Source organism: Alosa pseudoharengus, unplaced genomic scaffold (genome assembly GCF_046254945.1).
Source record: "Alosa pseudoharengus isolate Yale_2024_CS ecotype anadromous, Long Island Sound unplaced genomic scaffold, YU_APseudo_1.1 YU_APseudo_1.1_scf_24, whole genome shotgun sequence".
Taxonomy (NCBI): domain Eukaryota; kingdom Metazoa; phylum Chordata; class Actinopteri; order Clupeiformes; family Clupeidae; genus Alosa; species Alosa pseudoharengus.
In genome coordinates, this window is record NW_027468689.1 from 23248797 (window position 1) to 23274445 (window position 25649).

General features: G+C 41.0%; 2 protein-coding genes across 6 annotated transcripts in view; one reads left to right on the forward strand and one right to left on the reverse strand.

The window, feature by feature from the left end:
* The window catches only part of LOC143142555 (glutaminase kidney isoform, mitochondrial-like), a 40881-nt gene extending 23602 nt beyond the window's left edge, over positions 1 to 17279 (forward strand). For 2 of the 5 annotated variants that reach the window (XM_076303511.1, XM_076303512.1), the window contains exons 8-18: positions 2733 to 2765; positions 2855 to 2913; positions 3107 to 3173; positions 3405 to 3455; positions 4099 to 4275; positions 5011 to 5142; positions 7564 to 7656; positions 12048 to 12109; positions 12988 to 13064; positions 13823 to 13886; positions 15636 to 17279. In XM_076303511.1, the coding sequence (XP_076159626.1) occupies positions 2733 to 2765; positions 2855 to 2913; positions 3107 to 3173; positions 3405 to 3455; positions 4099 to 4275; positions 5011 to 5142; positions 7564 to 7656; positions 12048 to 12109; positions 12988 to 13064; positions 13823 to 13886; positions 15636 to 15783 (963 nt within the window). In that variant the 3' untranslated portion in view covers positions 15784 to 17279. Of the gene's footprint in view, positions 1 to 1237; positions 1280 to 2732; positions 2766 to 2854; positions 2914 to 3106; positions 3174 to 3404; positions 3456 to 4098; positions 4276 to 5010; positions 5143 to 7563; positions 7657 to 8395; positions 8841 to 12047; positions 12110 to 12987; positions 13065 to 13822; positions 13887 to 15635 lie in introns of those variants that run through there. The other 3 variants (XM_076303516.1, XM_076303514.1, XM_076303515.1) reach the window with 3 other exon arrangements.
* A 74-nt stretch (positions 17280 to 17353) lies between these two features.
* Positions 17354 to 25649, reverse strand: part of stat1a (signal transducer and activator of transcription 1a) — a 28047-nt gene continuing 19751 nt past the window's right edge. The window contains exons 23-25 of the mRNA XM_076303510.1: positions 20496 to 20568; positions 19603 to 19638; positions 17354 to 18650 (exon numbers count right to left, since the gene is read on the reverse strand). Coding sequence (XP_076159625.1) covers positions 18594 to 18650; positions 19603 to 19638; positions 20496 to 20568 — 166 coding nt within the window. The 3' untranslated portion in view covers positions 17354 to 18593. The remainder of the gene's footprint in view (positions 18651 to 19602; positions 19639 to 20495; positions 20569 to 25649) is intronic.

Consider the following 25649-nt stretch of genomic DNA (forward strand, 5'->3'; position numbering starts at 1 on the left):
TTCAACTCAGTGAGACGTACCGTTGGGCATTGCGTTTCATCTGTTCCTCTGTTTCTAACAGACTAGACATTAATCTCTCGTGAAATCTATAAAATTGTTAAACATCCATTTATTAGTTGTCTAGTTATGATTTATAGCATATGATGGAAAACAAAATGGTATCCAGTGATTACTGCTTGGCCACAATATCTGGACATTATTATCTTAAAATAGCAGTTTACCAAACTGGGTTTATCCACCAAAAACAAAACAAAGTAATAATAATAATAAAAAACAATTACAAGAAAGTTGATATCTTATATGTCAAAGATGGCATCATTATTCTGTGAAATTTGATAAAGCACGTAGATAAAAGCTGGAGAGAATTAGAATTCCAAGTTCTCTGTCTCCCAGTTTTGGTTCAGGTCGTAACTCTCCGGGAACAGCAGAGTCCTGTAAGAGTTCCCGGAATGATGAGGAAGTTCCGAGTTCCACACACACCAGGTCCCCTTACTGTGGCCAGGCAGTGTTGTGCATTCAGCATCAAGTGAAAGTGCAGTGTGCCTGCAACCTCTCTTTCTTTTTCTCTCTATCTCTCCATCTTTTGTCTCTCCCTTCATTCGCACTCTTGCCATCACAGGGAGCAGTGTAATGCTGGGCTCGCTCTCTCTCTCTCCCCTCGCCACTCCCGGTTGAGCGGGGCACGGTGCAGGCGCCGGATTAAACGGCTGTGCAGTTTGCCGTGTTACGTTCGTAATAATGTTTTGCCACGCCACCAAATCTCACTCCTCCACTTCCCCTCCTAGAGCAGTACCAGGAAAGGCCAGAATTTTACAGAATATGAACTCTCTTAAATAATACAATGCCTTAGTAATGTATCTGTCTGCTCTAAGTCAGTGATTAAATGCAGTTAAGAAACGTCGACAGGAAATCAAAATTTTGCATAGCCTGCATAGTACCATATTTCTCCTCATACCCACATATACTCCTAACCACCAGGTGGCACTCTTGCATGGTTGGGCTGGGCCTATAACCCTCCCCTTCCTGTCCCCTGGCCCACATCTGGCTGTGTGATGGCTGATTGGTCTGTTGCAGTAGAGTAGTGGTAGATGTGTCTTCACAAGGCCTGCATGGGGTATGTGTGTGTGGACTGTGGACCTCAGGCTTAACCTTGGAAAATTGTATAAAATGTGCTTTTCTGTCAAGGTTCTTCCTCTGTGGTTTTATGTGTTGTGAATATATTTTTGCAGCATTAGGATCTGTGGGAAATTTTGACCTCTGCAACAGGTCAATGACGTTGGTAATTTTTTTCCTTTCAATTGTTTTTTCCCCTGCATTGAAAAAAGATTGACTGCATTAAAAAAAGATTGAAAAATAGTGGATCATAGGTGACTAGAGGATACGCTTTAGTCTAAAAATCTGTAGTAGTCAAGAAAATCTGCTTTTTTGTTTTTTCACTAATCATTCACATTGTTTCCTAATAACACACACACACTCTTAGCCCTGTTTCCTTAGATCTGAAGTTGTGCATCCTATGTAGGGTGCATCTTTTCTAAGAGACACACTTTATCACTGAAGTGTGTGCTATCACCCTAAGTATATTAGCATTGTATAACTGAAAAACTAGCACTAGCCTATATCCTGTATTTTAATCCCCAGTCAACCTAACAACTTTCACATTATCCAGACATCAACCACTCCCAATAAACCTACATGTCTAATGAGATTTCTTCTCTATGGTGTGTAAAATAGCTCTCTCGTGTGAGCTTACTGATCTTATCAGTTTAGTGCAATACTGCCCTCTAGTATTCTGCACTAGGAAAGACATGTGATTGGCCAGACTGTAAAAGCTAAACATAACTGTATTTTAAAACTATATATATATATATATATATATATATATATATCGCATTCTGTCATAGAATGCAACTGCATGGTAGAATATTCAGTTACAGAGCATACAGTAGTTTATGGCTACTGTTAGTAGTAAGGAGGATACTACTTTTTCATGCTAATATACTATTTTGATTAATTGCCTTGCGTATAGTACCTGCATCCTGTGCCTCATGCTTGCTGCAGTGGCACTAGTGATTGTGCTAGGAAAAACATTGGTGTACTTAAATAAAACAGTCTTCTGAAAGGAGACGGTTGGCTTAACTTCCAAACGCATTCACAAACATACTCATTGTATTTGCTTCACACCATAGCTCCTGTTTTACCATAGTTTACGATCATCTCTGCCTTACTTATTTTGCAGATGTGAGCTTTTTAATGTAGAAAAGATTTATGAATTCATGAATAATACACACGTTTTATAATTGGATACATTGGAACCTGCTCACGCACACTGCCATTTTCTGTCCTACGTTGAAACAGTTTCATTTTAAACCCCTGTATTTTGAGTCTGTGGACTTCCTTTCACCATACACCCCCCAAACTAACTACAGTCTATTTTACACAGACCGCCTGAAGCAAATGATTGAGTCATAGAATTTGATTAGTGATGTCTGTCTAATGAAATATTAATCATATCACTGCTCTCGGTGTTATTAATGTCGTCTTGTTCAGGATTTATGATCTTGTTTTTGTGTTCTGGCTAATGGTACGGCTAAATTGATTTCTAGCGATAGTGGTACACATTTGTAGTAATGTTAGACGTACGCTGTAAGATATACTGTGTTTATATGGTGTCTGTGTGAGTATGTGTGTGAAACTTTAATCCATACTTCTCCTCTCTCTTTTTTGTTTTCCAGTCAGGAGCAAGCAACGCAGAGAAGTTTGATTATGTAAGTGTACTCACATAAGTAATATCAGTCGATTGATGAACGCTTTGTGACGTAGGTTGAGTTTAATAGTCATGGGGGTTCTTCCGCAGGTCATGAACTTCATGAATAAGCTGGCAGGAAATGAATATGTAGGCTTCAGTAATGCCACGTAAGTACTCTCCTGATAAAGCTTTTTTCAGCAAATGTGTGTATGTGTGTTTATGCCAGGTGTTTTATGCCAGGACGTTTGTGTACATCCTCAGATTTCAGGATGGCTAGTCTGAGATGAGCCCTCACACCAAGTGAAATCCCAGTTTTTTTTTTTATTCTGACAACTTCTTTCCTTCTTTCGACCTCTACAGGTTCCAGTCGGAGCGATTGTCTGGTGACAGGAACTTTGCCATCGGCTATTACTTGAAAGAGAAAAAGGTGAAGACACCTGCACTCTCTGGCTCTGACAGCCTTCATCTCATCTCTCTTTTTCTTCTCCTCCTTTCTGTTCTCTCTCACCTACATCTGTCTATCCTTCTTTCTTCTCCTCCTCTCCTCCCTGCTCCTCTCATCTTCTCTGTATATCTTTTGGCCTTCAGCATCTTTCTCCGTACCGAGCTGCAGCTCACTGTTGAGTGGTTCCTGACTATTTTCTATTACTATTTTTAGTGTTTCCCAGAGGGGACGGACATGACCGCCATCCTGGACTTTTACTTCCAGGTGAGTCCGGGTAGCTCAGGCTGCTCTCATATTCATTTAGCAGATGCTTTTTATCCAAAGCGACTTACATACAGTAGCAGCTCAGGGTTACATGTCTTGCTCAAGGGCAACGGTAGAGGCTGGGAATTGAACCCACAGCCTTTCAGGCTACTGCATGCTAGCCCAGCCCGTTAGCCACTAGCCACAATAGGCACAGTTATTATTCTATGGCAAGCACTGCTTGAGTGACACATGGCCTTGAAGTGGGTGCTCCACTGCAGTGGGCTAATTTCACTAGAAGTCTTTGTGTGTGTGTGTGTGTGTGTGTGTGTGTGTGTGTGTGTGTGTGTGTGTGTGTGTGTGTGTGTGTGTGTGTGTGTGTGTGTGTGTGTGTGTGTTAAGGTTGTGATGAAACAGATTAACATGACACACGTGTGTGTATGGTCTCTAAATCATGTGTGTATGTGTGTGTTTTTGCCAGTCAGCTGTGTTCGATCGATGTGGTGTGTTGAGGTGTTTGATGAAATAGTTCTGCATCATTCATTTGTGTGTGTGTATCTTAATCATAATGTTAATCATAATGTGTGTGTGTGTGTGTATCTTAATCATAATGTTAATCATAATGTGTGTGTGTGTGTGTGTGTGTGTGTGTTGCTGTTCTCAGCTGTGCTCGATTGAGGTGACGTGTGAAAGCGCCAGCGTCATGGCGGCCACGCTGGCCAATGGTGGCTTCTGTCCAATCACAGGAGAGCGTGTGCTAAACCCTGAAGCTGTGCGGAACACACTGAGTCTCATGCACTCTTGCGGCATGTACGACTTCTCTGGGCAATTCGCTTTCCACGTGAGTATCACACACACGCACACGCACGCACACACACACACACACACACACACACACCATATCACTCACCACAGCTTCATTAGTTCAAGTTCAAGTTCAAGTAGTTTCATTGTCACACAGCTTCATTAGTATATGGACTTGGTTTTAACTGAAGCCCCCTTTTCTTCCTCCATTTAATAGTGTCTGCACACCCTCATGCTACATTTTTAGAATGTAGCACACATTTGCTCCCCTCCGGTCGTAAGCCCCATTGCACACTGTGGCTGACATGAGACATTCCAAGAGGAAGTGTTACTTGCCCCCCACACACTGGCGCCCAAGTTCTTACTGACAAGCATTCAATGAACCATGGACTGAGTAACGGCAACAAACACAGAACTGAATTGTAATAGTCGGCGCTGATGTGAAGAGTTGTAATGGAATGTCAGAACTCAGAAGCGTAGAACACCACTCTCATGTTGCCACCGACTCGGTTCCAGTCTTACCACTGTGTTAAGATCAGATCAGATGAACGTTATTGTCTCCAAGGAGGGACGCTCATCTTGGGCATCACACTGCATGCAATGAAGACATTACATTAGAGCAACATAACAAGACACAGAGATAACAGACAAACAATTATATGTTTATGCTGTGTATACGTAATTCAAAGACAATGGTGTTGCACGCCACCTTGTGGTAATATGTAATAGTATTGCTCTCCTCACACACGTTTCCCCTGTCGGTCTATTTCAGGTGGGCTTGCCAGCTAAATCTGGAGTGGCTGGGGGCATCCTGTTGGTGGTACCCAACGTCATGGGCATCATGTGCTGGTCTCCACCTCTGGACAAGCTTGGCAACAGCGTACGCGGCATCCAGTTCTGCACGGTACGGACACCATCAGTCACAGTCACGACTCACTCAGCAGTTACAGAATTATCTTTTCAAATGTACAGTACTTGACCACCAACAAAGCCAGTGTAATTAAAACCTATTTTAAAACGGATAGTTCCGGTCCTTGATTATGATTGGCTGAACACATTGTATAAAACACAGCAACCATTCACAGTGACGGCATTAGATGCAATATTGCTGCATCACACATCATTGAAAAGCTGCATCCAAAGACTTTAGACCAGAGCAGTATTATAAAGATGACAGCTTGTTGTTCATTTTGATATAGTCTAGTAAGTAGTTTTTTTTTGTAGTGTTTTAGGTGTTTAGTAGTTTTTTCTCCCACTAGTTTGCTGCTGATAGCTCTGCGCATGTGACACCTAGTGGCTGCTGGAGGAGTTGCAGCAGCAGAGAATGTTGGTTAATAAAGCCACAACCATTCAAGAAAAAAAAATAAAAAATGTACTTAGTTTTAACACCAACAAAACCATCTTAATTATAATATAATGCTGTAGTGCCTTTTGCACTGTACGCATGGCAAACCCAAACAAATTGAAATAGATCTCTCAAGCAAGCTCCAGGCTAGGGCTGCAGCTATCGATTCTTTTTGTAATCGATTAATCTAGCACTTTATCAATCGATTAATCGATTAATCTGATTTTTTTTGGCATTTTTAAACAACCAAAACACATAATGCATAACAAAAATGACATGGCTGTAAAATGATCAAGCAATTGGCACAGAGGTATTTATTCTAACTCCAACATTAGGCTACAAAACTAAGCCTATTTATTGCAATTTACCCATTAAGTGTTTTTAAGTGCCAGTGCCATCAATTAAATAATGTTCAAAATGCTCTCTGTAAAATTGCAGCCTCTTGTGCATGACTTAGCTGGGCGAACAAAGCTGTCCATACTATGTTGTGAAGTGCTGGGAGGGAGAAGAGGGAAAGCAATTTAATGTATTTATATGTAGCCTACAAGTTTCATGCTGTAATCTAGACCTGACATCAACATAAATATCTGTTTTATGTAGATTTCTACACCTGCAGCATTTACCATTAGGCTACTAACAAATATTTTTACCAGTAGGCTACTAAAAAATACCCTACCATTAGGCTACTAACAAATAATTTTACCATTAGGCTACTAAAAAATCATTTCTGGGGTGAGCCTATTTGCTATGGTAACCTCGCAACCTGTGTGTGTGTGTGTGTGCACGCGTGCGGTGCGTGAGGAAAGATGAGGGTGCATGCATGTGTGTGAGGGGTTATTTTTTAGGCATACTGTCTTGCAATTGAACGTGAATAAGTTTACTTACTTAAAAACATCAAAGCTAAACAAGCTATCATGACATCGCTACAAATACAGTATGTGATTAAAATCAGCCAACATCAATGTAGGCTATAGGCTACGTAGATAGATGATAGATAGGCTAGAAAGATTGATAAATAGCCTAGCCTACTTTATTGACGCTTGATGAAACAGCATGGAGTGGATATTTAGGTTCAGATGCTTGTTCTTTTCCTTTTTGAGTATGTAATGATCCCAAAACTTTACTTGAAAACTTTAGACATTCTCTGCCATTTATGGATATCTTGACTCCGCCATGGCGCCAGCTAAATTCAGAATGTATCACGATTCACGCGCTAGTGGTGTGCTTCCTGAACAACGGTCCGTGTGGAACAATCAAATCCCTGCGCGTATAGTGCGCGTCATAGGAATTTAACGAGGCTTCGAGGCAGGGTTTTTGCCTCGAGTAATTTTTGTAATCGAGTTATTCGAGTAACTCGATGAATCGTTTCAGCCCTACTCCAGGCGATGTATCAGGTGAGGGCCATTAAAGAGAAATACGCTTCAGAAGCGACAGCAGGGGGATGGCCAGCAGCCTTCTCTCCTGTGATTTAAAGTGTACTTTTTTCCACATTTCAGGAGTGGGCAGAAAGCACAGTAGAAATATAGAGGCTTTGCTAGGCTGCTGATTTATGAGGGGGGGAAAAGTGAAACCATAAAGTGTGAGATGAGATTTGCACCAGTATATTTTCTGAGCTCTCCTCTCTCTCTTTCCATATTAAACCCTCAGCAGTTTATTCCCTCAGAAGTATCAGTTTAAAGCTGTTTAATCTAAATATGCCGTCAGAGTTCTCTGATCAACTTAAAGCATATGAGGACAAATCCTGAGATCTGTTTATAAGATATTCAGTAGGGTATTCTCTCACTAGTTTGCTGCTGTTGCTTCTGCTTATGTGGAAGCATCCTTGGAGAGAGCTATGAATAGATGAAGAATATAGGAATGGTGGAACTGGCAGACAGACTGCAGAAACACACACACACACACACACACACACACACACACACACACATCATCCTGAGCGCCTCCTCTCTGACTCTGTGGTTGGTCCTTGTGCGTCCCCAGGACCTGGTGCATCTCTGCAACTTCCACAATTACGACAACCTGAGGCACTTCGCCAAGAAGCTGGACCCACGCCGGGAGGGCGGCGACCAGAGAGTGAGTTTTGGTTTTGGTTTTGCCCATTTCGCATGCCCATCTCGGGCGCCTCGGTCCTTTTAACGCGTCTTCCCTGTGCCTGGTCTAAATGTCCTGTTCGTGCCAACCAAATGACTGCTATGCCCAGCGCAAGGTGTGATTTTTTTTTATGTTGACGTGCTGCCATGACAACCAAGAGATGAAGGACTCGAGCATGTTCAATGTGTGAGCTCCCAGCTCAGGATGGTTTTCCTTTGGTCAGCAATGTCAAGCTTTGCATATCTAGTTTGGACGTTAATGCCCCCTTCTGGAGGCTTATATTATTGCAGCATTAATCTTTTTACATTAAACTGCTATGTCTCTTGCTTCCCGCTCACCCCAGTGCCTTTAACACACATGACACTTTGACATAAGCTCTCACTACAGCTGATCTCTGTCCACCGGTAACCCTTCCTCTCCCAACCCACTCTGTGCCTTACATTATCACATACGCTGCCAGAGACCACCTCAAGTGCATTACTTTTGCAGGTCTACAAAGAGGGGTTATCTTTCTGTCTGGCTGTCTGTATTTCTTTCTTTCTTTCTTTCTTTCTTTCTTTCTTTTATCTCTCTCTTTGTTAATTTGTTTTGTTTTGCTTGGTTTCGCTTTGAAATACACATGAGCATACACGCTTTTAGTGTCAGTAGATCCAGACTAACGTGTCCTCCCCCCCCCCCCTTCGCTGCACAACGCACTCAACCCCTCCCCCCCTCCCCCCAGCAGCCGATCTTCAGACCCATGGATTACGAGAGCCTGCAGCAGGAGCTGGCTCTGAAAGAGTCCGTGTGGCGGAGGGTGTCTCCGCACGAGGCCGAGTGCGCCCTCTCCAGCACCGTCGTGTTCCGCATGGACGAGGCCGCCAGCAGCGGCGCTGCCACATCGGGTGCCAACGGCGCCCAGGCACCCGCACGCGAGACCAGGAGCGCCATCTAGAGGAGATGAGGCGTAGCGGACCTCCCTCCCCTTCCCCTTCCGACCCCTCCTTCTCCCTCTTCCCCCCTCGACTCAAGTCAACGCCACCCGCGCGCAACACCAGGAGCGCCATCTAGAGGAGAGAAATGAAGGTGGCTTAGCTGACGTTCCTCCCCTCTCCCATCTCAATCCCTTCCCATCCCTCTCCCCCAGGAGCGGAGCACCATCTAGTGGAGAGAAGTGAGGATGGATTACCCCCTACCCCCCCCCCCCCAACACTCAATGTGTGACACTAGGAGTGCCATCTAGTGGAGAGGAGTAGAAAAGCGGCACTCAGTGGCACTCTCCCTGAACTCAATGGTGCCTCAGAGGCCCTCACTGTGCTCATGTCTGTGTATCTGTTAACAGTATTTATTTACAAAGACAAATAGAGGAGTAACTGACCGATCCCCAGCCTGCCCATCAAACGCAAAAGGTCGGACAAGCGGTCGCCTTCAGCCTTCTAGCTAGCATAGTTTGCTAATCTCTGTTAATGTCCAAGTGATATTACATGGCACTGGATGGCCAGCTATTTGGAGACAAAGGGACATATTTTGCCCAGAAACCATTCATTGTGCTGTGGATGGTTATATTAAAGGAGAATTCCGTTGTGAGTTTGACCTAAATTGTGTTGAAACATGATACCGAGTGTGAACATATGTCTCATAGCTCACCTCAGCTTGAAATTAATTCAGTGGAAATGCATGGATTCAGTTGCTTCCAGTAGCAGCAACTGGAATCCATGCATTTCCACGGAATTATTTTTGGAATCTGATCCCTTATCATACCTGTTCATTCGTACTCGTCGCTCGACTTATCGTGACTAAATTCAAGATGGCGTCGAACGGTAAAATTCCTTAAGGTACTGTCTGTATAAATTGTCTTGTAAATAAACTACCAGTGCTTTTTCAAAGTTCTCAATGTCTCGTTTTAAATGTCAAGGCCCTCGGAAGTCTACCAATGAAGTATGGAGCTACTTTGAGCCTCGTAAATGGTGTAAAACAGTGATTTATTTGCATGGCTAGGCCGATGCCCGAGGCACCGCAACGAAACACTGTTGGTAGCATTGGCTAACTAGCGCCAGATTTCTCAGTGCAGGGGACAAGCCGAGGTGAGCTATGAGACATACATTCACACTCGGTATCATGTTTCAACACACTTTAGGTCAATATCACACCGGAATTCTCCTTTAAGCTTAGACTGGAGGTAAGAGAGAGGTCACAAATCAACAGACAAAAGGGAGAAGCCTCATCTCTTGGTCATCATGCTAGCACCACAGATAGCATGCTTGGGGCTTGGGATCGGTCAATTGAGGAGTTATTGTGCATGTGTGTGTGTGTGTGTGTGAGTGAGATCAGAGAGGTGTGGACACAATCTGCACCTTTGAGGCCTTACCAGCATTTGATGACTGTTGAGTTTACTGCTTCCTGTTAGTCATCACCAGGGAATTTGAATTGAGCTGGTGCTGATATGAATGACTTTAATAAAAGGGTATTTTCATTTGAAATCACACCCAGGAAACTGATTACAATCAGGACTAGTAGTTCTCGCGTACTGTGGCTGATGCCAGGGGTGGGCCAGGCTGTTTAAGATTTGAAGATAAGTGCTGATACATAACAGCTTTTAATGTTACTTACAGTATCGACAGAGCTTCAGGCACAGATGTTTCCCTTGCTTGAAGGCTTGTTAGAAATACTGGATATAACTGAATATAATCAGCCTGTTTCACTTCTCCCTGGCTAGAGTAACTCACAGAAGGCAGAAGTGGTGAATCTCATGAAAAAATTGCATAGGATCCACACTTTTGTTGTTTTACTGAAACATCACAATATTGCAGAATGTCTTAACGCTGTACTGTATGTGAAATATAATGAGCCATATATATATATATATATATATATATATAATATAATATACAGTATATATATCTATGATAATGAGTGTTCTGCTAGGCTCACGACAAGTGTACCAAATCGGTTTAGAAGAGAGAATATAGTACTGATTCCTCCATACTTGAAGCTTCAGTTCTCCCTGCAGCTGAGACGAGGCAAGTGGCACGAACACCAAAGGCGGTGCCAAGAACCTTACCAGTGAGCCTACAAACCTGCGCTTTATGTATCTCTATATGTCTCAGTGTACATTGTTATCAACAGCAGTCCAGAGCTTTAGGTTAATCAGTGACTGTAGCAGCACCCGTACCAATACTCCTTCTTTTTTATTCACATTGTCACTTTGTTCTGAATTTGTATGTAACTTCATGTTATTTCAAGATCATAGCCTTTTGGGTCTTTTGAAATCATGGAAAGGAACTTCAAATAGTGAAAGAGAGTGCTTTGCCAAAGTAGAGAATTGTTAGTAGCAAGGTGTGAGCTTGGGTGGGGACGGATGCCCAGGTAGCAGTTCATGTTTGTTTGTTTGCTTTTTTGTTTGTTGTTGTTTTTGTCAATGTTTTTAATTTGTGAATTATGAATAATAATTGACTGTATTTCTGAACTGGCTAAAGTCCTGTTCAGTGAAATATATCTAAATTATTATGGATGATGTTAAATGTTAAAGTTGGGAAATTATTTGAAACAATGGCTGAAAGGCAGGGAATGAATGAATGATTGATTGAATAAGAAAACTACTAAAAGTGTTGTTGACTGCGTTGTTCATTATCCAACATTAGTTTGAAATATGTTTATTGTATTTTTTGTCATCAAAAGGGCAATGTAGTAATGTGAAATTAGCCTTCGTCAGCTTCACTGAATTTCATTCCTGCAGTTTTTCTGTCAACACAGCATCAGGAGTGTGTAACCATGGATTACGGATTCATCTTGTGAAAATCATGTTTGTTTGTTTTTGTTTTGATCATGTCTCGTAATTAGTTATGTTCTGGTAATAAACTCTGCCTAACTCCACTTTCCCTCCTGGTGGTACCAGTAGTGTGCTTTTCTTATTTCCTCTACACCGGAGTGCACATGTGCATGATTACTATGGTGTATACTGTATGTAGGTTTGTAAATCAGCATTATATTTTATATAATCATATTTTCATTTAATTAGAACATAATTTAAATAAAAATGCATATGTTAGTAGTAGTTGATATGCAGGTGTTGTGGAATATGATTGCTTTATAATCCCTCTAACCATTTTTTGTTCTGTCTGTTTTGAGTCAGCAGCAGTGCTGTTGGTTGTGTGTGATTTATGTGACCATGTCAGCTTCCTGACTTACATCTGACCAGCAATGCTTCCCGCCAGTCTTCTATCATGGCACCTTATGTTGCCTTAACACCTTTCTTCCACGTGCAGTACGACGACACAGGAGGCCAGTGCCCCTTCCACTGTCTGTTCTTCCCCCTCAGTAATCAGACCCCACCTCTGTCAGCCATGTTTATGGGCTTGTACGACGCATAAACTGTTGCCTCTGCTCTCTCGCAGGTGAAGTCCGTCATCAACCTACTCTTTGCCGCCTACACCGGGGATGTGTCTGCTCTGAGGAGGTGAGCCAGGCCTTGTTTCATAGTGTCTGTTTAGTCGTGCACAGCCAGCGGAGCCACACACCGTAGTGTTAGAGCGTTTACCTTACACCACTAGGCCACACACCGTAGTGTTAGAGCGTTTACCTTACACCACTAGGCCACACACCGTAGTGTTAGAGCGTTTACCTTACACCACTAGGCCACACACCGTAGTGTTAGAGCGTTTACCTTACACCACTAGGCCACACACCGTAGTGTTAGAGCGTTTACCTTACACCACTAGGCCACACACCGTAGTGTTAGAGCGTTTACCTTACACCACTAGGCCACACACCGTAGTGTTATAGGACGCCACATCGTATGATTAGCCCAAAGCCCAAAATGTATTTTAAAAACCTTTCATTTTATTAAAGTCACTGTAAAAACAATGAATATATGACATATTCAAATGCAGATTACAGTATGTTTTTTTCAATCTCTCGACACCTTAGTGTTAGCCCAAAGTCCAAAATATACTTACATTTTTGTATTATTATTATTAAATTTGGCATACAAAAAATTACTATATGACATTCAAATACAGATATTTTACAATATGTTTTCTCCATAGTTTAAAAGCATGAGGCATCTGACCTCTAATGTTGTCAGGGTGGGTTGTGTAAATACAAGTGCTGCTGTAAAGAATGCTGTAAAGGATGTTATGGCGGTGGATTGTGCCTAGAGTCCTCAGGAGTGGGTTTTAATGAGGGTTTGAGTGTTTGGATAAAATGCACTCCTCTCATTTGGTTTCTTCTTCTCTCTGTCTCTCTCTCTCTCTTTCTATTTATCTATTTTTTCTCTGTCTATCTGTCTCCCTCTCTCTCTCTCTCTCTCTCTCTCTCTCTCTCTCTCTATCTCAGGTTTGCGCTCTCATCCATGGACATGGAGCAGAGAGACTATGATTCCAGGACTGCACTTCATGTAGCTGCTGCTGAAGGTACTTACCCTTTTCTGATTTGTTTTACCTTTATTTTATCAGATCATAATATAGAGGTGGGTCTCAAAATAGAGTAACCCCCCCCCCCCCCCTAATTTAGTTCTAAAAGTGGATCTTTCATATATTCTAGATTCATTAGATATAAAGTGAAATATTTCAAGCCATTTTTTGGTGTAATCTTGATAATTACGGCTTACAGGTCATGAAAACCAAAAATGAATATCTCAAAATATTAGAATAAAGAGGTTATAATACAGAAATGTTGACCTTTTGAAAAGAAATTAACTAATCTGACTAATTTTACTAATCTAATAGTTAATTGTTCACCTGTACTCTTTCCATGACCTCAATTTATTTGTAATTAATTTGTAAATGATTTCAAGGACATGTAAGAGCTTGAATTTGCAGCAGTGATAAGTCATCCATTCTGTTGGAATCATAGTCCTAGTATCTAAATATAGTCCAGAAATGTTCCATTATAAAAATAGTGTGAATCCTTTACTTTGCTTCACAAATGAGGATTAGTATTTGTGTAATCTCTTGAAGGTTATGTAGATTAAAGGTGGGCAAAAACAGCTTTGTCATGGTAATAGGTAAGAGTTGGTTACCTATACTGTAATCCATTATTGATTTCCACTGTCTTGTGTGTGTGTGTGTGTGTGTGTGTGTGTGTGTGTGTGTGTGTGTGTGTGTGTGTGTGTGTGTGTCTGTGTGTGTGTGTGTGTGTGTGTGTGTGTGTGTGTGTGTTTTAATCACAGGACATGCTGAAGTGGTCAGGTTTTTGCTCGAGGCCTGCAAAGTGAACCCTGTGCCCAAAGACAGGTGAGACCCCACAAAGCTAACACTTACACTCAAAGATAATACTTACACACAAAGCTAATCTTAACATTCAAACCTAACCCTAACATTCAAACCTAACCCTAACATTCAAACCTAGCCCTAACACTTAAAGCTAATCGTAACAGTTAAAGCTAACACTAACACTCAAAGCTAACCCTAACCCTCAAATGTAACCCTTATAGAGAAAGTGAAATAAAGCATTATCTCCAATATTCCAATATGTGGTTTAATGTTCTGCGTTTCTCACTAGTGGGTCACTTTGACACTAAAAGTATTATTCTATGTGTGAAGTATGATGACTCTGTATGATATCTGTACTGTCCCTGTGTATATCTGTGTGTGACTATGTATTTAGAGATAAGCGGAAATATTATGACTGCAATGTTTCACTGTTCTGCATGGCAGCGTCAGTAAAGTAGCTGACCGGATTGCCAGGTTGCCACTAATCAGTCTGATTCAGTGTAGTCCACGTGAGATGAGATGACCAACGCCATCTCCCGTCACACTCAGCCAACCCTAACACTCATAGCTAACCCTAACACTCAAAGATACACTAACACTCAAATGTAACCCTTATACTCAAATTAACCCAAACATTCAAACCCTAGAACTCAGAGCTAGCCTTAACACTCAAAGCCAGTCTCTTCACTCAAAGCTAACCCTGACACTTAGACCTAACTCTTACACTCAGACCTAACACTTACACTCAACGCTAACCCTTACACTCAAAGCTAACCCTAATGCTCAAAGCTAACCCATACACTGAAGGCTAACCCATACACTCAAAACTAACCTTTAACTCAAAGATAGCCTTAACACTGAAAGCTAACCCTTAGATTCAAAGTAACACTCAAAGTAACCCTATCACTCAAATCTAACCCTAACACTCAAAGAGTAGAATAGATTGTGTTGTTATGTCAGACATAATTGTATGAAAAAAGTAACCCTAACACTCAAAGCTAATCCTAACGCTCAAAGCTAACATTACTCTAAGTTTAACCCTAACATTCAAAGTAACCCTTACACTCAAATACTTGGCCCACACTTGACATGGGAAAAATGTCAATTCATCCTCAGCTATGTTCCTTTGTGGGCAAGCAAAACATTGAGTCAACTTTGAGTCAAAATTGTCTTCAAACTGTAAAGAGGTAAAATCCATAGGGTCCACCCAGAGTCATAGAAAGAAAGAGTTGTGACACTATTTGATGTCGCCGCCACGCAATGAAAAGTAAAAAAAAAAACTTCAATATCGCAGGAGGGTGGGATGTAGTTCTGGATGTCGGATGGCGTTATCAATTAAATCATTGACTACTGACCAAGTGATTTTTAGTTCCAAAACTCCCATAATCCGGAAACTGGCCTTTTCCATGGTCTCTTATGGGAGTGTCACCACTTTTGTTTTCTCTACCGCTCTGGGTCCACCTATTGAGGGATTTGCCCAAATACAATCCTGCTTGCTTTTGTTTATGTAAAGCACATTGAATGACCTCTGTGTATGAAATGCGCTATATAAATAAACTTGACTTGACTTGACTAACCTAATGTAAAAGATCTAGATAACGCTTTAGATAAAAACAGCCATACAGCATGCATATGCAGCAGTATAACTCTTACATACGAACAGTAACAGATGGTCCACCTTTAGATAAAAACAGTCATTGTTATGCACTGTACGTAGATGCAGTATTGACTTGGCCTGAACACCTGTCTCCCCTTCCCTCCAATCCACAGGTGGGGCAACACGCCCATGGACGAAGCTGTGCACTTTGGTCACCATGACGTCGTAACGATTCTGCAGGAATACTGTACCCAGTATAGTCCTCCGGAGCCCACGGCAGACAAGGAGACAGCCGAGAAGAACCTGGACGGGTTGCTGTAGAAACACTTACCCATAACCCTCTGCCACCCCAAGCCCAACCCCCTGACTATTTAAGGCGTTTGTGTTTGTGTCTGAGTGTGTGTGTGTGTGTGTGCGCGTGCGTTTGTGTGTGTGAGTGTCTGCATGAGAGTGCAGCTCAGGGGGGTATTCCAAGTACATGGTTTAGTGATAAACCTGGGTAACTTAACTCAAAGTGGTAAACCTCCTACAACAAGAGCCCTATGGTATTGTTTTGTTAGGAGAATGAAGCCATACAGCTCTTCTATTAGAAGGTTTACCACCTACTCTGTGTTAACTAACCCAGGTTTGTCACTAAACCTCGTACTTGGAATACCCCCCTGGTCATCTCACTGGTAGTGTAGCAGTGGATGGTTCGTCATTGAACGTTGAAACTTTGTACAAGTTACTGTATTTTTAAGACGAGGAAGAAGACGAAGAAGAAGAAAAAACTTAATATTTTATAGCTGTGTTTGTTTACCTGTTCATGGTTTGGTTGTGATATTTTCTCGCTTGGCTTTTTTTGTTTGTTTTTGGTTTGTTTATTTGTTTGTTTGTTTTCGCTGTGTTTAGTTGTTTAGTACTGCACACCCCCTAATCCCAGATAGTGGAGGATTGTGGGACGGATCTTGCACTAGTCCAGCGCTGGTTAATGGTCAGTTCCCTTGTCATTTCCTATCTATGTCGTAGTGTTCTCTCATTGTGACCACGTGTGGAACATGGACTCCACACAAAGCGTACATACTCACTTTCCTCTCTGTAATAGTGAAAACATATTTAAGGTATATAAATATATGTGTATAAATATATGAAGATATAAATTTGTATATTAATGTACTGTTAAGATGTCACAAAAAAAATCTACTTTAGCGCCCTCTAGAATCCTTCTAGAGCCGCAGTGAGAGGATCTAATATAAACAGATTTAATGTGAAGTAAGCGAGTCTTTGGGCAGCTTGTGTTTCGCAGGAGTGTTTCGTAGTTCGTGTACAGTACAGGAGGAGCTACTCTGCTGAAGGAGCCGCCTATGTTTCACCAGTCTAAACTCTGAGGGGAAGTTATCGTTCGGCTTATCTATTAGCTTAATATCGGTCCAAGTAGATAGATAGTAATATTGCAACTCTCTTGCCTTTCTTTTTTTTTCAGCATCCAAACTACAAAATGATAGTGATTGTTTGAAGATATTTGCACTTTGTCGTTGTTGTTTATTAAGGTGGATGTGTGTAAGTGTAAGGGCCAGTTAAAGCAAAGAATGTGTGTGTCCCCTTTGCCAGAGGCTGAATGGTTGCAAAATCTCATGCTGACTAAATATGTCAGTGGCCACAAGAGGAAAACAAAAACACTAAATTGAACATCCTTTGCACCTTTGAGTAAGAGGCCGTGGCTATAAAGGCCTTATTGAATGCGAAGCTCAAGTTATAATTTATTTACCAACAGCCGTTACAATTTCAGAGGAACTATTTAGAAGCCATGCGTTAAAACAATTGGGTGTGATTTCCCGTGATTTAGTCGGAGTAGAAAGCAGTTTACGGAGACGCATAAAGAATGTTGGAAGAAAAAAATTAAACCAAATGCTGACCTTACAACTCAGTTTTATTGCAGCTTGAAAGACAGAAATAGACATATCATAAAGTGTCAAATAACAAAATAATACAGGACACAAATAGACTTTGCTGGAAGCATTACTCAATGTTAAAGTGCACAGGCCGAGTTGCATCCAAATTCTTAATTATTCGATGATTATCGTGTTATTTCACCAGTAGGCCAGACACATACAACAGACTAGACTGTTAATGAAGCTAGTAGAGCAGGTAGATAAATGCACACTGAATGAATTCACTGTACAAAGTAACTAAGATATACAAATACACACACACACTCATCACCAGACAGATTCTCTTGTCCTGCTGTAAATCTTGTGATGGAGTAACTGTTGACAATTATGTTTGTGTAAAATTATGTGAGTGTGTGTGTTTTAACGTTTTTGTTTAAGTGTTACATTAAGGCGAATACGATAGGTGTGGTGTGATAGCGGTGAACAATATACAGACATTGTGAGCAACATGACATTGGGGAAAATATCAGAATACTAGCAAATATCACTTTGGTAGGTCCATGGTACTTCAGTGAATATAGCATTATTAGAGTGAGTTTTAATCCTCATATCCTGGTTTTGAGCTTATTCTATTAAAACTATCGGACAGCACGGAGACCCCCAATGCACCATTATTTAATTGGCTAGATGCAAGTGATGCCTCGTCGGGAACGGATCTGAATGTACTGCAGCAATGTTCCAGTTTCCTGTTTTCTTCCCACCCTTCCGCATTTAGCTTCCTGAACTTGTCGCAGGCTTTTTGAAATTATTTATTTCACTGACAAATACAAAATAAAAGGTTTAAAAAACAAAAATCATGGCCTGACTAATTATTGGTTCCTTTTTTATGGTAGAAGGAAGACAGAGTAGAAACAACTAAAAGGGCACACAGGTTTACAGGTATAAATTGAGATAAACTCAGTCCTTTTTATCAGTGTGTGCACACAGAAGAGTCGACAGGACCCGTGTGTTCCCCTGGGGAAAGGCACCTGGTCGGCAAGAACGGACCAGTGGCTCTGCATAGCTCTAGCAGCTGAAGGAAACGATCAGTGCGAGTCCGAGCACCACTGGGGAAGTTGAGGGAGAAGCGGTCAGAGGTCGTTGAGGGAGAAGCGGTCAGAGGTCACTGATTCCTGTAGTCTGCTCTTGCCGCTACGTGGAAGTGAGGGTGAAAAAGATGGAACAGTGTTGTGATGTGATGGGGACGTCTTCCTCTTAACCTCACTGCTCCTCCATCTTGCAATCATCGTCAATGTAATCTCCTTGGAAATTTTGTTTCTGGGGGGGGGGGGGGGGTGCCACAAAGAAAGACGTCAAAAACAAGCACAGGGTGTATGCGCAGGTCTTGAAAAGTAAAGACGTAAGAATTGCAGTTTTTAAAGACCCGGAAAAAAAATTGATATTTGAGTGGAAGTCTTGGGGGAAGGTTTACTCATAGATTATACAAATTAAAAAGGTGATCATACACCAAAACGATTATCAAAGAAAAAACACAATCCAGTTACAAAACTACAAAAAGTAGAGGTCTGAGTAATGTAATGTAGTTGCAATAGGTTATGAGTTTGGCAAAAATGTGGAATTTATATGGGAAAAGGGAGACTCATTAATGTTTGCTGTTAAGGTCTTACCCAAGTTGTTATAATATTTTATCTTTAGTTACACTTAAGACTTTGCACTTTGCCCATCATTCAAATTAAGGCCCTACGAGTCCTTGACTATCGTCAGTAGCCACGTTTACATGGACATGGATGGGTTTTTTGTCATTCCAATTAAACTATCCTGATTCGTGCCGTCTGTTTACATGGGGTAAGTTCCATTCCGATCAGGTGCTTTCAAGCACTTTAGAATTTTTGATCAGAATTGACGTTGTTGCCTACTTTTATTTGAGAGGATACAGCAGGCAATCCGATTGACCGTATACATGGATGTTCAATCGGAATAGGAAATGACTACATACACTACCTCTTTCATTCTGATTGGATCAGGCCTTTTTATTCCGATTGAGGTGTTTATATGAGAATTTTTATTCAGATTGAGCCGTTATTCTGTTTCTAATCGGATTAAAAGTGTCCATGTAAACGTGGCTAGTAGTGTCTGCAAGTCCGCTATGTCTTGCTGAACATCCTATGCAACACGCTCTACTCGTAACATGGGACACTAATTTCTCTGACTTCACAAGTGGATTTTACGTAATAAAAACTGGAAACGCGTGAGGAGGACTTATCCATACCTGCATCTCCTCAATCAGTGGAGTCAAATCGGGCGACTAGATCAGATAAGAGAGGGAAGCAAAAATCAGTTGAAGAAATACATCAGTATTGAAGTTCAGTAAACATCTCACAATCATATATATTGACAGATGCAGTAGTAATTCCGAGCAAAGGCCTCCTCTGAATTGTAGCTTGAATGTTATTCTTCTTTCTGTAAGTCACTTTGGATAAAAGCGTCTCTAAATGGAGACGTACATCTACAAAGTGCTTTGAGTGGCGAGACATTGTGGTGTCGAATCGAAATGAAATAATACAAACTTAAACTCAAAAAGAAGTCTGCACAGCGTGGATGTATACTGCAGATGATTGCTTTAATGCACTCCGGAGCATTGGTTAGTGAAGAAAGCAAGTAAGTGTGTTAACATCCTCTGGCCGTTGTCCAGCCTTTATACCCCTTCAAGTCATCCCAGACAGCACACACTCTGGCTTTCCCACCACCTGTGTTTACAGCTAACTGACCAAGTAATATATGGTACTCCGCCTTTGCCCTCTCATCCTGTTATTCCTACATCCTTTAGGTTTTGCTTACATTTTCTGGCGCCAACCCTTATTTATGACATTTTCTGCCAGGTCTTCCTTAAACACACTTAAACCAGTCTTCTTTTTCCACACACTGAACATACTACAGAATTCAGTTTCACAAAACAATGATATTACACAGAATAAAGATACTACATAAAAGATATATGAACTACAGTAAAGGATATATGAAACCCACGACAACATGGGCACCACCGAGTGACACTGGCGCCACTGTGGCACTGGACGAATCAGTTCCTCTGTGGACTTCACGTGGTGGACAGCAGAGGATGGAGAAAATGTGGAGAGGGAAAAGAACAGCAGCAGCACCTACCATGTTTCGCTCCAACTCGCAAAACACCTCTGGAGATAACGGCATCATGCTCTCCTGCAGCTGGGAGGGATGACTAGGGAGAGGGAGGAAGAGCAGGTCTGTCAGAGAGAGAGAGTGTGTGTGTGTGTGTGTTGAAGGGAATATTTTGTATTCATATTTTATGTGAATGGTTTAATGATTCAAGTCTTTATGACTTGAAGACTGTATAGTTCTTATGGTCATTTGTGATTGTGTACCCATGTGTACCCTGTGTGTGTGTCTTTGGTCTGTATGCAGTGTATCCATTGTTTATGCCTTTTGCCCATCACCAAGGTGTGAATGTTTGTAGAACAGCATGTGTCCAAGCCTCTGAAGGACTTCCCAGGAAAGGGGGTAGTTTTAATTAAAAGATAATAGAAGCTGACCAGACCTGATGAAGGCCTAATCCTCATCCTCCCTTTCTATTGCATATTCAAACTGGGTTGGACCTAGAGGTCACTCCTTCTTTGTGTGTAACTTTAAATATGGTCTCTGTTAGTCAGAGAAGTTAGAAGAGAATATTGAGAATCTGGTGAAACCCATGATGGGGTGACACAAACATGTACTTTTCTCCCTTGAGGGGCACTAGGCCCCTCATTGAAAAGAATAAAGCCTGGATACTGACTTGCATCGTCCTGATTGAGTCTCCAGAGAAATATGGTAGTAAAAAATATACTATCAGTTATGGAGGTTCCACCGAGATAAAAACTTTGGATTTAAATTGGATTCAACGTTTTGCTGAAAGAGATCTTCATCATCGTGTTTGAAGGCACACTCTTAAGGTAAGGTAATTTATATTTTCTGGTGGTGAGATCTAGGGAGCTCCTAAACAGTTCTAGTCAGACTGGTCGGGCGTTAGAAACAGTCTTTGTTTCTGGAAATGGCTCTAGGTATTGAAATAAATATCATATCGGTTCCATGAATCTAAGCTTTCGGCGTTAGAAACAGTTGTATTTCTGGAAATAGCCTATGCATTTAAGACTAAAATGCAGTCGGTCCTATGGACACTATTGAGAATTTTGGGGTCAAAATTCTGGGGTAGTTAGGAGAAATGACCAATCTTCTGTAAAAGTCTACCAAAAAGGGGGACTGCTCGCCTGAGGATCTCTCACCTGAAAATGAAATTGCATAAGAGTGTTGCTGGTCATAACAGATGTATGAAACCATCTCTAGATTGTGTAACTAAGATCACAGTTTGAAATAGCCTATAAAGATGTTGCACTGAAAGCGTAAGTTAATAGTTGGGGCGTCGAATGACGCTTTCCACCGTTTAAAGTAAAAACATTAGAGTGGATATGATACTGTGTTCTTCAAATTGATAAAATACAACTAATTTGAAATTGGATTGATAATAATAACTTTTTAAATTATGGAGACTTATGATGGATGATCAAACCAGGATTCATGTCGTAATAACCTTTTTCAAGTGTGCAAACATAGCATAAGCTCAAGAGAGCATGGTTAGGCCTCTTTTAAGTACGCCTGAGCTAACTAGCTGCCGCTAGAGGCGCCTCGATGTCTTTGTCAGAGCTAACATGAGAGCACATAACGAAAATGCCTTCTTTTGTTCCGTTTTTTAAGCAGGAAAATATTCTTGCAGCCCGTTTAAAGTTGTCCTCCAGCTCCATGGAGCTGTGTGTGTCTGTGTGTGTCCAGTATGAATGAATGCGTGTGTGGGCCGGCCCTGTGTGTGTGACATTTTTTTATTTCTTTGTATGTGTCTGTTTCCATTTTTGTTTCAAGTCCTTCTGTTTTGAAATGTATGGGTGAGGAATTGTTGCAAGTTTATAATCTTAGCAGGATCAAGGATTTAGTATCAAGTACCTTTTCTTTTCCTGTAACTTTTATTTCCCAGCTGAAATGGATTGCTGTTTATGATGTTTTAGGCCTACTTTATTTTAAGTCTTGAACTGTTGAAATTATGTTCTTTCTTTTGTCTGTTTTCTTGGGTCAAAAGTTTTCACACCTTTTGCTATCTTATCTCACTGCCTTTGTTTTAGCACCACTGTATTCTATAACCAACCCCCCAGCTTCTCCCCCATGGACACAAAGGAACTTCACTGGGGAGATATAAACCATTGTTGATTTCAACCATTTGTCTTTCTTTATTTTGTCTTTTGGGGTTTAACATGTTAAGACAGATTTTTATTTTTGCTTGTATGCCAATGGGAAATGTTTGCTACATGTTTACGCCTTGTTTGATTTTTATTTTTGCTTGTATGCCAATGGGAAATGTTTGCTACATGTTTACGCCTTGTTTGATGTGGGCAAATGTTCAATTGAATGGATTCATACCCACAACTTGAGTTTCTTTATGTTTGAAATTACTTTTATTTGGTTATAGTTAAGAAACTATAAAAAGGGGGAGATAGATGGTATTGACTTGAAATACTTTCTTTTCTAAGTTTAATGGTTTTATTCCTTAAATTGTCATTTTTAAATGCTTAATGTTTTGTTTTACCCTCACTTCTAATGCAAAATCTCTTTAAAAGTGCCTTAACGGCTGATATATTTTAATTTCATTAGAAAACATATGGGTTGAAGTTTCATTTTTATGTTGTTTGTTTGTTGTTTTGTAATGATTTAATTCATACATTTACAAGCTTTTCTCCTAGCCACCCATCACCGGATGATATTTGATGTCTACAAACAGACCCTTACCATGTTGATGGTTTTTTAACAATGGTGATGGTGATGTGTGTAAATAGCCTGTTACATTACAGGTTGAGGACTTGAACCTACTTCTCAAGAACACTGTTTAGTAGATTTGGACGAGATGTTTTGTTACCCGTCATAAGAAATGTTTACATTATTACTAGGAATTCTGTTCTGAGGCATCACAAGCCTCAAAGTTCATGTACTGTATTGTTTGCGTGTTTGGAGGTATAACTGAGAGGTCAAGACAGACCTGACTGCAGCTGACGTCATCTTTGAAAAATGTTGAACTCCACTGAATAATAATTTCCTTATTAGTACTGGAATGACAGCTTAAACCTTTTGCTCCAAAGCTACATGTATTTGCAAGATCTGTTTACAGACTCAGACAGTCGCAGACCCAGAAACATCCTAACGACGCATATCTCACTTCCCCCGCTGGCTTCAGAAGTGTGACGAGACACAACTTATCGAAAGGGGGAAAGCAACCAACACCTCCCCGTGAGACCCCAGCAGACTTCAGTGTTCCTGGGAGAGCAGCATTTGGAAGTCTTGTGTAACATCCCACAAAAGGACCTTAGTCAGAACATCACGAGAAAGATTGGTAGAATAGTGGACCTGCTGTGGGCAGAATAACCCCCAAAAACAGCAAGGATCCGAAGGTTCCAGGTAGTCGACCCTGACCTTCAGACTAGAGAATTTTTATTTTGTTGGTATACTTTAACTGGAGAAGGAAACATTGAAGAAAAAGAAGAGGAACACAGGGTGTGGGGGAACGCCCCCTATTAATAGAGCCAAGCGCCGCCCTAAGCACATTTTGCACACACATACACATACTAAACATTGTGCACCACACGAAGAATGGAAACTGGCTTTGGTTGCATTTTCTTAGCTGTTTCTATGATAGACGATGTCAGTCTTTCTACTGTTGTTATTTTTATCTGTAACCTTCCACACCCTAAAAGTCCTCTGTTGTTAATAAGCTGATTCATAATTTATGTAAGCAAGTTTAGATGTTCAAGTCTTTAAGGACTTGAAAAGGGGGAATTGAAGGGAATATTTTGTATTCATATTTTATGTGAATGGTTTAATGATTCAAGTCTTTATGACTTGAAGACTGTATAGTTCTTATGGTCATTTGTGATTGTGTACCCATGTGTACCCTGTGTGTGTGTCTTTGGTCTGTATGCAGTGTATCCATTGTTTATGCCTTTTGCCCATCACCAAGGTGTGAATGTTTGTAGAACAGCATGTGTCCAAGCCTCTGAAGGACTTCCCAGGAAAGGGGGTAGTTTTAATTAAAAGATAATAGAAGCTGACCAGACCTGATGAAGGCCTAATCCTCATCCTCCCTTTCTATTGCATATTCAAACTGGGTTGGACCTAGAGGTCACTCCTTCTTTGTGTGTAACTTTAAATATGGTCTCTGTTAGTCAGAGAAGTTAGAAGAGAATATTGAGAATCTGGTGAAACCCATGATGGGGTGACACAAACATGTACTTTTCTCCCTTGAGGGGCACTAGGCCCCTCATTGAAAAGAATAAAGCCTGGATACTGACTTGCATCGTCCTGATTGAGTCTCCAGAGAAATATGGTAGTAAAAAATATACTATCAGTGTGTGTGTGCGCTATTAACACTACAGTACACAGTACAGTGCACTCCCTACAGCAACTTGGAGTGACCACGCAATGAAGAAAAATGGGTGTGTGCAGAGGGAGGGACACATTATTTATTGTAAGTTACAGTGAAGCTGTATTGGGGTTTATTTGGAGAGAGGGTGGAGGTTGAGAATGCATTCTTGCAATATTTTTTTTTTAATTATGTATTTAAGCTGCTCTTCTATTGCAGCAGTGTTTATCTTGGGAGTGAGGCAGGACATTTTCATTTAGTGCTCTTTCTATTCACGGTTTTGGCTTCCCACTTTCAGGAACATAATATGTCTAGATGACCTTATCTGAGACGTGGGTGTATTCAACATTTGGAATGATTCATCTTAAAATCTTCTGTAATCTCCCATCTTGGTTTGTTTTTTTCCAGGAACAAAAAAACATTTCAGTATTCCGAGGGGACTGTGTTCGCAGAGAGGTCTAAGCAGCCAAGCAGAAGCTAGAGGCCACATTTCTGACATGCATGGGCATGTCACAGTGTGTAGTGTGCTCTGCCATGTGAAGTAAATGAATAATCCAAACTAAAAACAACTTCGGTCCTAGGGTCTATTTATGGATGATGAAAATTCAAATCGTTTGGGAGCAAAAATACGTTAATCGGAGGAGTTTTTTGCATTAACGACTAAATGGCTTATAGTGAAAACGCAAGGGGGCCACGTCAAAACAAATCACAATTTTTTATACCACTGACAAGCTTCAGAATAGCATTACAAGACACAGACAAATGGAAGTATTGTAAACTAGTGTACAGAGAGGTTATAATAAGGACTGTTTATGAAGTCAGTCCATCTTGCCTCGTCTTCCAGTCGCCGC